Source organism: Centroberyx gerrardi, chromosome 5 (genome assembly GCF_048128805.1).
Source record: "Centroberyx gerrardi isolate f3 chromosome 5, fCenGer3.hap1.cur.20231027, whole genome shotgun sequence".
Classification (NCBI taxonomy): domain Eukaryota; kingdom Metazoa; phylum Chordata; class Actinopteri; order Beryciformes; family Berycidae; genus Centroberyx; species Centroberyx gerrardi.
This window is the reverse complement of record NC_136001.1, coordinates 14,389,899-14,405,000: the sequence shown is the minus strand read 5'-3', so window position 1 is coordinate 14,405,000 and position 15,102 is coordinate 14,389,899. Positions and strand designations below refer to the sequence as shown.

General features: G+C 41.2%; 1 protein-coding gene across 2 annotated transcripts in view; it reads left to right on the top strand.

The window, feature by feature from the left end:
• Positions 1 to 15,102, top strand: part of LOC139915274 (guanine nucleotide-binding protein G(s) subunit alpha-like) — a 35,520-nt gene that overhangs the window by 17,584 nt on the left and 2,834 nt on the right. For both annotated transcript variants that reach the window (XM_071903850.2, XM_071903849.2), the window contains 6 exons: positions 9,757 to 9,811; positions 10,375 to 10,448; positions 10,933 to 10,991; positions 11,301 to 11,421; positions 13,162 to 13,292; positions 14,716 to 14,783. In XM_071903850.2, the coding sequence (XP_071759951.1) occupies positions 9,757 to 9,811; positions 10,375 to 10,448; positions 10,933 to 10,991; positions 11,301 to 11,421; positions 13,162 to 13,292; positions 14,716 to 14,783 (508 nt within the window). The remainder of the gene's footprint in view (positions 1 to 9,756; positions 9,812 to 10,374; positions 10,449 to 10,932; positions 10,992 to 11,300; positions 11,422 to 13,161; positions 13,293 to 14,715; positions 14,784 to 15,102) is intronic.

The following is a 15,102-nucleotide window of genomic DNA, read 5'->3' as shown; positions in this document are numbered from 1 at the left end:
AGAGAGAGGGGAGAGCTATTTTTAACCCAGGCAAGCTGCAGAAGGAGAAAGAATGAGCGAGTGTGTTGGGAGAGAGAGAGTGAGAGAGAGAGAGAGAGAGAGAGAGAGGGAGAGACAACTTTAGCATTATTGATGAAGGTTGTTGGCATTAAATGAAAATGTCATCCCTGAACCATTACGGGGAATGTCAGGGCACACCAAACCCCCCTTTTTTTTTTTTACCCTCCATCCCGCTTTCACCTCCTCCGATAAGGACCGAGAAGAAGAGGTTGACGGGGCGATGATGCTTTGCTGTCTCTGTCTGATGGGAGGCAAGTCGCTGAAGACCCCCTGACTTGTCTTTCTGCTCCGTCATGGTCCTCTTGTGTTTTTTTTGTTTTTTCCTTTTGATGTTTTTTCACGTAGCGCTTCCTGACGCCTTATATGGTCGCTCGCCTTGTTTGCGAGGATGTTTTTGTCCTTGATTACATGTGGACGTGTTGTGTTCATGTCGGCATCGGTGAGGTCACTGTAACTGTAGGCAAGTCGTAGAAAAAGTCCAAACAGCGCAACTCTGTCCCCCGTAACGCAGCCGAGGCGAAGGATTTGTTTTGTCTCGGGAAGCCGAGGCCTGTTTGTCATTTCTTTCTGTTCGTTCATCAGTTTAGAAACCACAGTGTTGTAATTCACCGACTTCGTCTTTAAAATGTTAGGCAACACTCCTGTGGTTGTAAATCACTTCCTGAGATTCTGAAAAGAAATGGTTCCTTTGCAAGGAGTCATACAGTCACACATGAGTCACGCTGAATTCGATGAAGCTTTTGTTTAAAAAAAACAAAAACGTTTAGTCATAGAACTACTAAGAACTATATTTTATATCTTAAAATTGCTACCATTCAGTTTTTAATTTGAATAAGTGTAGATATTTGACTCCTAATGTTGATTTTTCACTCATTAAATATAGCGGTAAATAGTTATTATCAAAAACCAGATACAGTAGAACGATACTTGGGATGATGAAGATGTCCAGAAATGTTGCAGTTAAGACAGAAGAACATAGATTTAACAGTATGGAAACAATTAAAAAATTGCAAAAAGTACTTGCTTTTAGCCTACAGTACATAGCCTTTAGCTTATAGTTTATAACATTTTTAGCCTGTGGTGTGTAGCTTATAGTATAGCACTTAGGCTATATAGTGATGTTATTATTAAACGATAAATGATTCTGGCTCGGCCCACAAATGCCTGTGTGTTCTGCTACAACAACTGTCAACTTTTCTAGTTATGCAATTGACCTACAACTGATCATAATGAATAATATATTATTAGACTTTTTATACTATATTTTAATATTGTAACATCAACAACCGCATTATATTATTTTATTTTATTGTATTTTATTTTATATTGCTGAGTATTGTCAAGGGTCTCACAACATGAAATTATGATACATTTCGATATGATCAAATTTGCTACTTCCCCCAGTTGATATTGATATTATATGCAGTACACTGTGTATGACTGAAATTTGCAGTGAAGTGATACAAACTATACAGTGTATCCTTTTAGTATTGTGATATATGATTATGTGCATTTTTGATATGGTTTAGGGGACAAAGTTAAAAGCTGATTTTAATATTTCCATTTCTTAATAATTAAAAAAAATTAAATATAAACAATGCACATTTTTATGCATTTTAGTGCACTCGCAGTGCAACGTAAAACATAAAACATAAGGATACACACTAAAAATGCACAACTCTTTGTGCTCAGCCCTATTCTATTCTATTCTATTCTATTCTATTCTATTTGAGGTTCTACCCTCTGAGAGATGGTACCAGTCCACCTCCAATGGGACGTCCTGCCACCTCACAAGCTACTTTCTGAAGGCAGTGCACCTCCTCCTCACCTTCCCCCCCCACACACACGCACACACACATTAAAGGACTAACTTTGCGTTCACACTGTGAGCAACAAGTCACCAGAAGTCCATTCATTTCCTATAGAGCTGAGCGAGTGGCGAAATTCGGCTGGTGTGTGGACGGTCAACAAGCTTGTCGGCTGAGAAAGGTTGGCCACGGCTGAACTTTTCTCTGTCATCAGCCATCAGCAGCCAATCAGATTTCCGCACTTTCTTGTTTACCTACCGATGTGATTTCTTTTCATGTACAAAAGTTCCGTCTAGCAAGTGCAACATGTGTGAGAAGTTGATAACAGCCGGTCAGAGCTTCCCAGTTCTTTCCAACTTTTATGTGAAAGACTACAGGAAAAAAACAACAATGCTTGGAGAATGGTTGCAGCCATCGATGAGGTTGATGCTAACCTCTGAAGTAATGCTATTGAGTTATTTCTGTTTATCTTCAATTAATGCTGCCTAGTTAGCGCTTGCTAGCTTGCTATTACTACTAACTCATCAGAACAATGTAATGTTCTGAAAGGCAATAGCAAAGCAGCAAAAAAATACATCTGTAGCTACACGAGAATACTACGTAGATGCAATCGGAGCGTCTCGCACCGCCCATCTGTCAGAATAGAGCGACACATCAGAACGACCCATGACCCACTTTAAGTTAGTATTATTTCCCCCGCGGTGCACAGGACTCCTCCGCTAATTGGACACTCACCACAACCATCCTTCATTCCACGCAATGTTACAGAAGACCCGTGCTGCTACTGAGCATTTTTATGTACATTTTTCATTGTTATTGATTGTGTATTTTTGTTGGAGCACGTATGCAGTCGTCTGTCTTAATGTGTATCATGTTCTCCGTCCCACCTGAGGGCCCAAATGTCCTTGTACTGTTGTATTGCGTCCTCTTGTCAGTTGCTTTTATAGTGTTTTTGTTTTTAGAGTATTAACCTACTAGCTTACAATGTTATATTCAGCCTACCATGATTTGCATGGCATAACATAGCTCCTAAATTTTGATAGCTTGATTTTTTTCCCCCAAAAAAAGTTATTTGGGGACCCATTTTACTCTTCCCATGAACCCAGTGTTGGGTTCCAACCCAGCCTTTGAAAAACTCGGAGTGTAATAGGCTGTAGGATTCGCTTGATTGTAATCTATAGGCCTGTACCACATGCCAGGTTTTATTTCAAGGTTTAAACCAACTTTTGCCAGTTTTGATCTGTTCATATGACGGGGAATAAATTTGGTTGAACTCTCCCTAACCAGATGTCTAGAGGAAATGGAGAAGTGAGTGTGTGTGATAGAGAGTGAGAGAGAGTGAGAGAGAAGGAATGCGCTGTATATCCCCATATGTGTCTGTTTGTGTACGTGTTGCCTAGATGTGATACCAGCTGAAACGTCACCACCGTCTTCATTGTCTGTCGATTCTTTGAAATCTTCTCCCGGCGATAATGTGCCGCCATGTGCTGGAGTCCCCCTGATTTACTTCCCCGACATCCTTCCTGAACCTTTTCCTTCTCCCTCTCCCTCTCTCTCGCTCTCTCTTTCTCTCTCGCTGTCTCTGATGTGTAGTGGTGTTTCTGCAGGGACAGAAAATGGCTGGGATTGAGTCTCTGACTCATCGCGAGGAGGGAGGGAGGGAGGGAGGGAGGGAACGAGAAAGAGAAAGAGGGTAGAGTGAGGGATGGGGATAAAGAGAAACGGATTCGGGTGTGTGTTAGTGTGTGTTGGGGGGGGGGGGGGGGGGGAGTGTGGGGGCAATACACAGTCTGACATAACCCTACTATCGTTTGACTTGCTTGCTTGCGAATGCGCAGGTGTGTGCAAGCAGCAAATGTGACCCGTCCTCGCTGCCCTGACAGGTTCATTTTAACGTCTTTCTACCTGATTTTGAAACGCCACCAGCTCAGGATCTTGGGGAAACGTTGCCTCCGTGCGCTGCTGCAATCTCGCTATATTGTGATTTTCAGAAAGCTGTGTATTCACCGACTGTGCCGCTCCCAATTCTGCCGCCGTTGTCACAGGCTGGCTTTCCCGTTCCACACTTTCAGTCTCTTCCCTATCTCTTCACATATCACATATCTCTTTTCTTTTTCTTTTTCTTTGTTTCTTTGTTTTTCTTTGTTTCTTTGTTTTTCTTTCTTTCTTTCTTTCTTTCTTTCTTTCTCTTTCTTTCGTTCTTTCTTTCTTTCTTTCTTTTTCTCTTTCTGTTTCTCTTTCTTTGTTGCAATTCTTTCACCCCCCTCTCCCTGACCCACTCCATTCCCTGCATTTCTCTCTCTCGCTCTCTCCCTCTCTCTCTCTCTGTCACTCCCTACCTCCCTCCTCTATCGTTCTTTCGTTCCCCTCTTCCCTCCTTTCCTTCTTTCCTTCCTTCTTTCTTTCTCTCTCTCTGTCTGTCTCTCCCTCTCTCTGGCCCCACTCCAGTCACACAAGATTTGGAGCTGATTGTCTATTTATAGCGCCTGTGGTTCTGTCGCCATGACAACCAAGCTGGAGGCCAGGGCGCCAGGGAGCTATTTTTGGAGCAGCGCTGTAATGTCAGACACAGCCTTCTCTCTCTTTTCTTTCCTCCTCTCTCTCTCTCTCTCTCTCTCTCTCTCTCTCTCGCTCTCTGGATGTGGTGTGTGCATGCGTGTGTGTTTGATTAAGGATCGGCTGGTGAAGGCTTGGGTTTGGTAGGCTCACGATGTGAAACGTTAACACACAAAGAAGCAATAAGCCCGTTGAATTGCTTCAGTCGCCGGGCCACATAACGATCTTTTCACCTCTAAGAAACCGCCAAGATCATTTTCTGACATGGTTTGGTGTTTCATAGGCTTGTGAAACTTCAGTTTTCTTTTGCACAGAGATTGACTTCAATATGCTGAAATGTGAAATGAAAGTGTTTTTATGTCGGTGTTAACTCTCAGGTGTGCAATGATTTTCAGTTATATCTGAAATTTGCTTTGAATTTCCAACTTTTACAATTTGGATTGAATACTTTACGATAGTGATATTGTATAACGCCACACAAGTTTTGCTAAGAAAGGATTTGTAAAAGCTGCTCATTCTGTAAAGCATTTTTTGTTACATTTTTGTCAAAGGTTAAGGACTATATAAAATAAAGCAGACTATTTCTGCACCCACATTTAGTAATCTATTTTTATTTAGATAGTGTGTCATATATATATATATATATATATAGATACCTGATTATCTTCAATATTGTGCGGTCCTTTTTATTTAAGACCCTTTTATGCTACCAGTTGTTAAGCATTGTTTATATAACATGAAGCATTTTACTTGTCATTTTCTTATGTTGAACTACTTAACCAATTTTACTGGTTTCTCAGTTTGACAGAAATATTAGGCTCATATTCTTTATTAACAACCGGGCCTTTTGAGATGATTCCAGTATGCTTTGAAAAACATGAAGTAAACATTAAAATAAATTGCCTGTTGAACCTTTTCAGAAAACCTGGTTGACAAAAACGGGTTGGGGCAGATGTGGAATATTTGTCAGGCTTGGGGACATTATTTAAGGCCGTAATCCTGTCGGCCAGCTCATTCTGTGTGTGTCTGCGTGTGTGTGTGTGTGTGTGTGTGTGTGTCTGTGTGTGATCAGTGGAGTCACTCAGACGCAGGGCAAAGACCTCCAGATGTTACGTGTGTGTGCGTGTGTATCATACTGAGACCAGTTGCAAATTAGAAATAGTGTATGCTTTACAACTTCACCATGGCCGTTATTTACATGTAGAAAATAATATTTCAAACTAATTCTGCTCAGTCTGTTATTACACTCAATTACCCTTAATTTCTGGATTTACAGTGAAATGTTGTCTGTCTTTAAATAGGAGAGAGGCTTTTATATCTAATAATGAAGTTAATATGTCTTGTGATTTTAGAATTTAAATGTTTTTGCCAGTCTCTAGCCACTAAGTCAACACTGTTGTTAAATCTGGCCCAGAGTATCTTAATTCTATGAGTTGATGGTGTTTTCCGTCTAAATAATTAAGTTAATACGTCATCATATTTTTTTAATCCATCTTTAAATGTTTAGGCCAGTCTTTGGCCTCCGAGTCAACACTGCTCTTTAGTTCAGAGCTGCCTAATCCCGTGCAGCGCTGAAGATGTATACTATCTCATAATCTGGGTAATCCTTTGTCCTAATACTGCCACTTTAACAAGATAAATGCATTATGGGAGTGTTATCGGCTTTGTTGGGCCAGTGCGCCGTCGTCGACACCGAAGCCTCTTATGTCCTTCCAGCATGTTAGATCTCGGTTAGATCGTTGAGTGAAGGGGAATTCTTCCCGTAGAAAAAAAACAAAAAAAAAAAACCCTCTCTGATTAACTTGCAAGCTACGGCTGTGGTTGAGATCCAGGCCAACGCTTCAGTGTGGCATTTCTTCTTTCAATTTTGATTTTGAGTGTGCAAAGGGTTACAGCTGAAACATGTTGCCGTTTATAGGAGTGGTGGAAGTATTTTCAGGGCAGTCTATTCTAAGAAGTAGGCCTAGATATTGCAGCAATAAATAGAGAGGTGAAGAAGAAATTGCCAAACTAGTTTTTGTAGCTTCCTTGTTTTTGGAAATGGTTTCAGATGGAAATTTGAGGAAAGTGAAGCCTAAATAAATTTTTTGAATTCAAAGTGAATGTGTTTGAATGTGTTTTATTTTATATTTCCACAATTTAGAATAGGCCCAGATTGATTATATGAAACTATCTATTTTCTTTGAAGGGAGAGTTTATTTAGGTAACAGAACATTTTATGTCAAACAACTCATAGGATTGTGTGTGTGTGTGTGTGTGTGTGTGTGTGTGTGGCCAGGTCTGTCACACCGTGCATGTGTGGGTTCGTGTACGGTTTTGTATATATGTGTGTGGTTTTGTGGATGTGTGCACATTTGTGCATGTGTCTGTTTTAATTTATCTTCTAGATAAAATGCCCCACAATTGTTGAAACTACTATACAGCAAAATTATCCAACATTTAAAAATAAAGTAAAAAAAAACACTTTATCACCTCTTGTAAATACTGGGCTATTTTCAATCACCAGACAAGCGTCCTGTGTGTATTTTGAGAGTTTAAGTCAGCCAGTCTGCTACCCCAGAATAACCCTGCCAGGTTATACATAACAGCCCAGACCTCTCTGTTACTGGGGCAGCCACTATTATTTAGTTCAACTTACTAGGCATGGTTATTATTGGCACCTCTCCTATTAATAGGGAGAACTGCTAAAAATTGAGCAGTGTGTTTGTACTGGGTGCGTCGACGCACCAGACCAGAGCCGCAGACAAACAAGAGTTTGGCCTTTGCAGCTGTCAGTGGCAGCCATGTTCCCTCCGTCATCATTAGAGCCATTGCTGTTGCTGTAAATTTTGTGCTTCTGTGTCATCCAGTTTATTTATATTTTTGGTACATTGGGCAGCTCAGCATGGTGATGTTATGGAGGATATTGTTACATACTTGCAGGGAATTAAGTTTTAGAGACGGGGCAGTAACATGCCGCCCCGCAGTGCAACTTGGCTAAACTGCTTTGTGCCGAGGGCTCTGGGTGTGCTGGGCTGGCCCACCAGAGCAGAGGAGCTGTGGTGTGGGAACAGCCGAGCCACTCGGCCCCTGCAGGGAGGCGATGGCACCAGACCGGTTGACTGGTTAATCGTCTCCGTGTGTTTGTATATGTATGTCTGCACATACGTGTCTCTCTGCCTCTGTTGCCCAAAATCTGTCCTCCTCTCTTTGAGTCTCTTACTGTCACTCTCATGCACTCTCTCTCCCTCTGTCTTTCTTCCTGTCTCGATCTCTTTCTTCCCCCCTCTCTCTACCTTTCTCTTTCTGTCTGTCTGTCCATCTATCTGTCTGTCTGCCTGTCTGTCCAGTGGCTTCAGCAGGCCCAGCCCCCTGTTCCTCTCAGTGTGTTACCTGCAGCCCTCCTGTCACATTTCACCCCTGCCTGCCACATTCCTAGTTATCTCAGAGGGGGTTTACATACCTTTGCCCCGAGAAGCAGCTAGTAGCGAGCGTCTTGCCTCTCCGATTGTAAGGAAGGACAGGCAGACAGTCGGTCAAAACAGACAGACATGCAGGCCGGCAGTTAAGCACGAAAACTTACCAGCCGAATGTTGGTAAGTTTTGGCTGTGGCTGGTAAGTTTGTCTGCTTTAACAGCCTCTTTAGCAGGTAACCAGCCATCATTCATGAAGTGCTATTCTCTGCTAAAAATCAAGTCGGCTGGTAAGATAGTGAACGTGGTTGGCGGCAGTATTGTGAATTTTGCCATCGGCTGTTGGCTCCTTCCTTGCTAGTTTGCGTACAGATATAGCTGCTGTCGAAGTCCTGATTTTGCAGGTGATTCCTCCACTGCTGGTGTGCTGTTACTCCACCCTTCAGAGGAATTGTTCCGGGAAAACCTGCAGTGCTAGTGCTTGATAGATGCAGGGTAGAAGGACCTTTTTTCTAATAGTTGCCGCTGTAGCTATCAGATAATTCACCTAATTCCTCCCAGCGCGGCAGCAGTGGCCTGTTCCCCCCCCCCAAGGCCCGAGTTCAGCCCGCTCCTCTTTCCTCCTGTTGTTTTTTTTATATCATGTGGCCGTTATACATCTGAAAGTACTGTAAGGACAGCTGGGATGTGTAAACCTCTGTGCGTGCGTGTGTGGAAAGCCACTCTATCCAGTTGTATGGGCCAGGCATGTAGGCCTATAGTGGGGCAGCCGCCACACATGGAGAAGGATCATTAGTCTCTTACAAAGTCATTTCACGACAATTCTCCTGTCCCAGATGTCAGTTGGTGTTACTCTCTAGACCAGTGATTCTCAACCTTTTTCATATCAAGGACCCCTAATTTAGTACACATTAGTACACATACAGACCTCCATTTGATGAGATTTTGTCTCTCGGACCCACATCTGAGAATATTTTTATTGCTAGATATGCTTTTGTCCAGAATTCCAAGACTATCTGTATCTAGGTACAGATAACTGTGAAACTATGATCAAATGAGTCATTTTCCTACATTCTCTAATTGTGTTAACTTCTTGTAAAACGATATAACAGAGGCTCTTAAACCTATTCAACCTGGGATGCAAATGAGAAATTTAGTCTCTTGCCCTGACCAAAGCTCATGTAAAAATATCATTACACTTTCCATAGGCCTGCTGGAGCCCATTTTGAGTCCCAACCCGCTGCAACAGACACTTATAGCTAGTGGCCCTGATACAGTCATCATGAAAACACCAAGACAATTCACACACCATGCGCAGCAGCGGTAATGTAGGTCGATTCACTGGAACAACTCTGTGCATTCGGTACTGCTAGGTAGGCGCTTTGCAAATCTGAGCACACCGTAGGCCTGCACACCCGCCCACACACATACACACTTCCACCACGCACACACACACACACACACACATACACGTACACGCATGCACACAGACACACACCTCTCCTCCTGTGTACAAGTACTACTACAGCAGCTCCATTGACTAGGCTCCTCCGGTCTGACAGAGCAAACGGCTGCTGGTGACTCAGACTGCCTGCCTCTGATCTCACCGTGAATTGAAACACACGCCCTCTGGTGGCCGCTCAGCGACCGCCTTCCTCCATCTTTCTCTTGCTCTGACTGGTGTTGGATCTACAGTGTGTGTGTGTGTGTGTGTGTGTGTGTGTGTGTGTGTGTGTGTGTATGGGAGGGGGGAGGCATTCTCTTCTCTCAAATGTAAATCTAAGCCACGGTGAATGACAAATTATTTTTATCTTTATAATTAATTAACGGCCAGTGGAAAAGGACGTGTTTCTAACATACAAGATGTATTCTATGCTTTTTTATTTGTCTTAAAGGAAGCTGCTGGAGTTCCTAACCTATTTTTCTGCTCTTTTTGCAGCTTCTTAGACAGGATTGATGTGGTCAAGCAGAATGACTACACACCCACTGATCAGGTAAGGTTTTCAGTAGTGACACACACACACACACACACACACACACACACACACACACACACACACACACACAGAGCACTTTGTGCCATTAATATAGCTCTGTCTGCATCTGTCCTCTGTAATAAACATTGTAATATTTGATACAGTTATTTAATTGATATTACATCTGTTGTTATTTAAACTATGATCTAAATTAAGGGGAGGTTACAGGTGTAAGCATGCTCTGTCTATACACATATTATCTAAAAGTTAAGTGATTTAATTTTACCAGTAAATCACATTTGATTGATGACAACAAGCACCTCACTTCATACTGCATGCTGTATCCTAATCGTCTTCCTCTCCACCATTCTGTCCGTCTCCTCCTCCTCTCTCTCTCTCTCACACACCCTCGTTCTTCTCTCTCTTCCTCTAACCACAACAATCTCTTGTTCTTTTCTTCAATCCCTCCTTGTCCTCCTATTTCCGCACTCTCCTTACACCCCTCTACCTTGCATCACTTCCTCTCCTAAATCTTCCTTTTTACTGTCTAACGTCCCTCCTGTTCCTGCTCCATCTTTCAGGACCTGTTGAGATGCCGAGTACTGACATCCGGGATCTTCGAGACGAGATTTCAAATAGACAAAGTCAATTTCCAGTGAGTTATCATGGAGTTTTTTTTTCGTTTTAGGTGCTGGACATTGAGCAGGACATTGTTGGGCCTAAAAGAAAAGCAGAAATAGAGCCTGCACACTCACTTCTCCAATATACAGAAAAGTGACACCTAGTCTTACAAAATGAAGGCTAGCACAATGTTAAAACAGATGATGGTATTTTTTAAAGGGATAGCAGGTAATTGCAGTCCCTGGTTGACAAACTGATCACACTTTTACAAATTGGATCATCTATATTTTGGATATATTGAATAATAGGCCTTGTAATGATTTTTCCCAAAATGTTAGTTAACTCTTTCATTTGAGTTAGCAGGCCCTACTTCCGTTTATTATAGAAGTGTTTTTTCATCCGTCCAGCATCCCTGTTATAGTAATGAATCGTAGGTTATATTACTAACTACCGAGTATACTAACTCTTTACGTTGCTTTACTGTATTAAACTAACTTTTTACTTCCCTTATCTTGCAGTATGTTTGATGTTGGAGGCCAGAGGGATGAGCGTCGGAAATGGATCCAGTGTTTTAACGGTAGAGTATTTCTAGCCCAAACTGCTGTGTTGTAGTGATAAAACTCTGGAGCATTTATGAATTACTGATTGATGAATCACCGTAAGTCATCATTGATTCCATCAATTTCTATTATTTGTGTCCAGACATTTTTTAGTGAGATGCATGTCCATTTGCTTATTTAAATTCCAAGGTAAGCAGGGGTGCATATATACAGTATATCCGTTACATTTTTGGTAGTTTTGTGAATTGTTTGGATCTTTGCTATGTTAATCCTGTTGTATTATGTGTGTGTGTGTGTGTGTTTGTGCATGGCTGTGTGTGACGTAGATGTGACAGCTATCATCTTCGTGGTGGCAAGTAGCAGCTACAATATGGTGATCAGAGAAGACAATCAGACCAACAGGCTGCAGGAAGCCCTCAACCTTTTCAAGAACATCTGGAACAACAGGTCAGTTAGTAAGGCCGGTTTACACTGGCACAAAAACAAAACCATTTTAGAAAAATATTTCATTTTAGGCACTGGTGTAAGAGCCTAATTTTCTCACAACCCCTGTAGGACCCAGTGAGATCCGTTTTATTCATGTATCAAATTACTTTCTTTCCATTTTCTGTAATTTCGGAGTGTTTTATTTTTCTGGATTCTCAAATAATCACACATTTTTTGTGGGAAAGACAAAAAAAATGTGGGATTATTTGTGGGAGAAGACAATGGTCATTGCAGGTAAGCCTGTCATTCTGTGTCCAGTCAATGATATGCTAGCAAAATTAGCAAAACAGCTGCTTCTCTGACGTGTAGAAATTGACGCCCTGGTGGAGTAAGAATCAACTTCAGTCTTCACCTGTTATTCACCAGATATTCACAGCCTCTGACATCAGTAACTCCTCATCGATGGCACCAATTATTGTGAAATTAATCAGTGACTGCTCTGCTTTGCATGCAGCGGTTCTGAGGTCCTATAGCTTTTTTGACAATGTGTTTTTTTTTGTTGTTTTTTTCATTGATGACTGTCACTTCGACACTTAAGCCTCATTGTCTGACAACAAACCCACGTGGATTTTCTGGTGCACACATAAAGATAAGCACGCACGCACACCCACATAACAAGCACACAGCATCTGAGCAACGCAGTTCTAGCCCCCATACACATTGCCATGGTCTTTAAATATGTTTCTGGTTATCTGCCCATGGTATTGATTACCCATACAAAACAAAAGTAACACTGTTACTGCCGCAATTTCCCCAAAACCTCACAATTCTGGGGCATGTATCTCTGAATTCTTTCTTTGCCCTTAACCTCTATTGTTTTTTTTCTTTTTAACACATTTTTAAAGCTAAAAATACTCCTTCCTTGTTTAACTCAGTACCACAGAGAACATTTCCAAAGAACATTTTATGACTTGGCTTCTTGAAACTGAAGCAACACCTTTTTTTTTTTTTGTGCACAGATGTGATTTTCGTGACTGTCTTTATAGGGTGAAACCACATAGAATCTTATTATTTCCTTGGTTAGGTATCCTTTAAAGGGAGATTTTTTTCTCACATAGAGTTAAAAATACACCTTTCTGTTCTTAGCGTCATGAAGCCCATCTAAACATTATCATTTTAATGCTATTTACAAAAGGTTCTCCATGATATGACGTCATATGAAGACCGCCTTCAATAAGTCTAAAAGCGGGGGTTGTGAATAAGTAACAGTAAGCACTTAGACAATGTTCTCATCAAATGTTTTTCAAAAATGGCTTCTCACTCTGCTCAGATGTCAGTTTGTCCATGTCTAGTGGGAGGAGAGCGCCGACTGGTCACCAAGTTATTTCATGACAATTCTCTTGTCCCAGATGTCAGTTACTGGTGTTACTTGGTGTTACTCCCTACGAAAACATGAAGACTTTAATTAACAGGAGCTCTTAGATATTTTCAGCCCAGGACCCAACTAAGTCATTTAGTCTCTCGCCTTTTGACCACAGCTTTTTAAAACATATTGTCACTTGAGACATGTGGGGACTCTCCAGCAATAGGCCTATAACCCATATTGGGTCCTGACCTAAAATCAGGCGCTTTGTTTTTTTTTTTTTTTCATATAATGTGTTGTCTGTTTCTATACCCGCCTGCAAATCAGTTGCCCTCTGGGATTAAAATAAAGAAGTGATCTGAACTGAACTGAAACTCCTCCTCGATGTCCCTCCACAGGTGGCTACGGACCATTTCGGTAATCCTCTTCCTGAATAAACAGGACCTGCTTGCTGAGAAAGTTTTGGCAGGGAAATCTAAAATTGAGGAGTATTTCCCTGAGTTTGCACGCTACACTACACCTGATGATGGTAAGAGATTGACGCTGATATCTGTGGGTATCCAGTATGTAGTACACATATCAGTTTGTATTTCTTTATTTGTAATATCCTAACTCAAATGGCACAGTGTAGATGATAAGCAACGTGGATTCAAAATATAGCAACCTTGGTGAAAATTTGTAGTGGTTTATGTAGACTGGTGTTTACCCAATAATGTTTTTTTGGGGGAAGGATTGGCAAGGCCTCTCTAATAGCATTTAGATTATGTGACTCCACTGAAGCTAGAGGCCGACCAGTAATAACGGTCACTGACATTATCAGTCCATATTGGCCTTTCAGAGATACAGTATGTGGGCATTGAGACGTTACACTGATAAAATCAGCACAAGAAAACAGGCTTTGGCACCATGACTTGCAGTTATTCTTAAAGATTTTCACAGTCAGTGTACACCAGACCTTTGAGACTAAAATAATAATTCCTTACAAAATCTGAGAATATCTCTATGTTATGAAAGTTTTGGTTTGGAATGAGTTATAATGATGAATTGTGTTGGATAATGTTAATTCTCCCGCAGTTATCAGCATTGGACCCACAAATTGTATATCAGTCAGGCTTTTATAGGGCTGCACAATTATTCGTAGACAATCGTGTATCGCAATTTTATGTTTCCACAATTAATAATCATGTAATTTGGTGATATTGAAGTGTTTGTTATATTTTCAATTCCCCTGAAAGTCCCAGTGTGGTATATGAAGTGCTTTCATTATGCATGACCAGTCACAGCCGTTGAATGCACAGTGTACCCCATGTGACCAAAACGAAAGTTACGATGGAGAAGCAGGCAGAGAAACCTTACATAGACCATCTTTGGCAAAACATGGTAATGAGCAAAATGGAAAGTAATGGATTGGTCCGATGTTAGAGAGAAAAATCCTTCTCCTGAAAACGTTGGTTTAGTTACTAAAAGTGGATCATTGCGTGTCATTTGGAGATACTTAGCTCTTAAACCAGATGACAACAAACAAGTACAGATTCTGTGTAGTGTTTGCCTTAGGGTTGTAGCAGCACCTCAAACCAATGAAGGCAAAATTATTTATTTTTTGAATTTTATAAATAAGGACCATAATAAATGAAAACGAGAATTTCTAGCTGCTGCTACTAAAACCATGAAAAAGTGAAAATATGTTAACGTGCAAAAGTGTAATAAAGTAATTTTGTTTACCAAAACCAAGACAAATAATCGTGATTAATAATCGTGATCACAGTATTTAGCAAAATTATCAGATTATTATTTTTGCCATAATCGTGCAGCCTTCGTTTTTTTTTTTTATTCAGCTGGCAGCTCCTCTAGTCGATGTGGCCTCTTCAGTGGTAGGGGCGACGCTGTAGACGCTGTATAATGGAATAACGCAAAAATGACTCGATGTGACCTGATTTCTTCTTGTCCAACAGCAATACCAGAGCCAGGGGAAGATCCCCGCGTCACGAGGGCAAAGTACTTCATACGGGATGAGTTTCTGGTACGTTCACGCCACTTGTTTTACCTGTTTTAATCAAAGAAAAAAGGCTTTGAAAAGATTCTGGTATGACTACAGTACATTTTATATGATTTGACCTGTTTGGTTGGCAGGTCAGTGTAGATAATCGCGAGTTGTGATAAACAAGGATCCAGCCTGACAACTTGCTGTTGAGTTTTGTCAGCGTTTCCTCCTTGCAGAGCCCAAATACAACTGGTTTAGTGGGGAAGTGGTTTCACCATCGTTCTCTGGAACAACATATCACCAGTATCCCACAACTGACTCGTTTTCCCTGTAAATTTCCTTGTAAATGTGATACTAA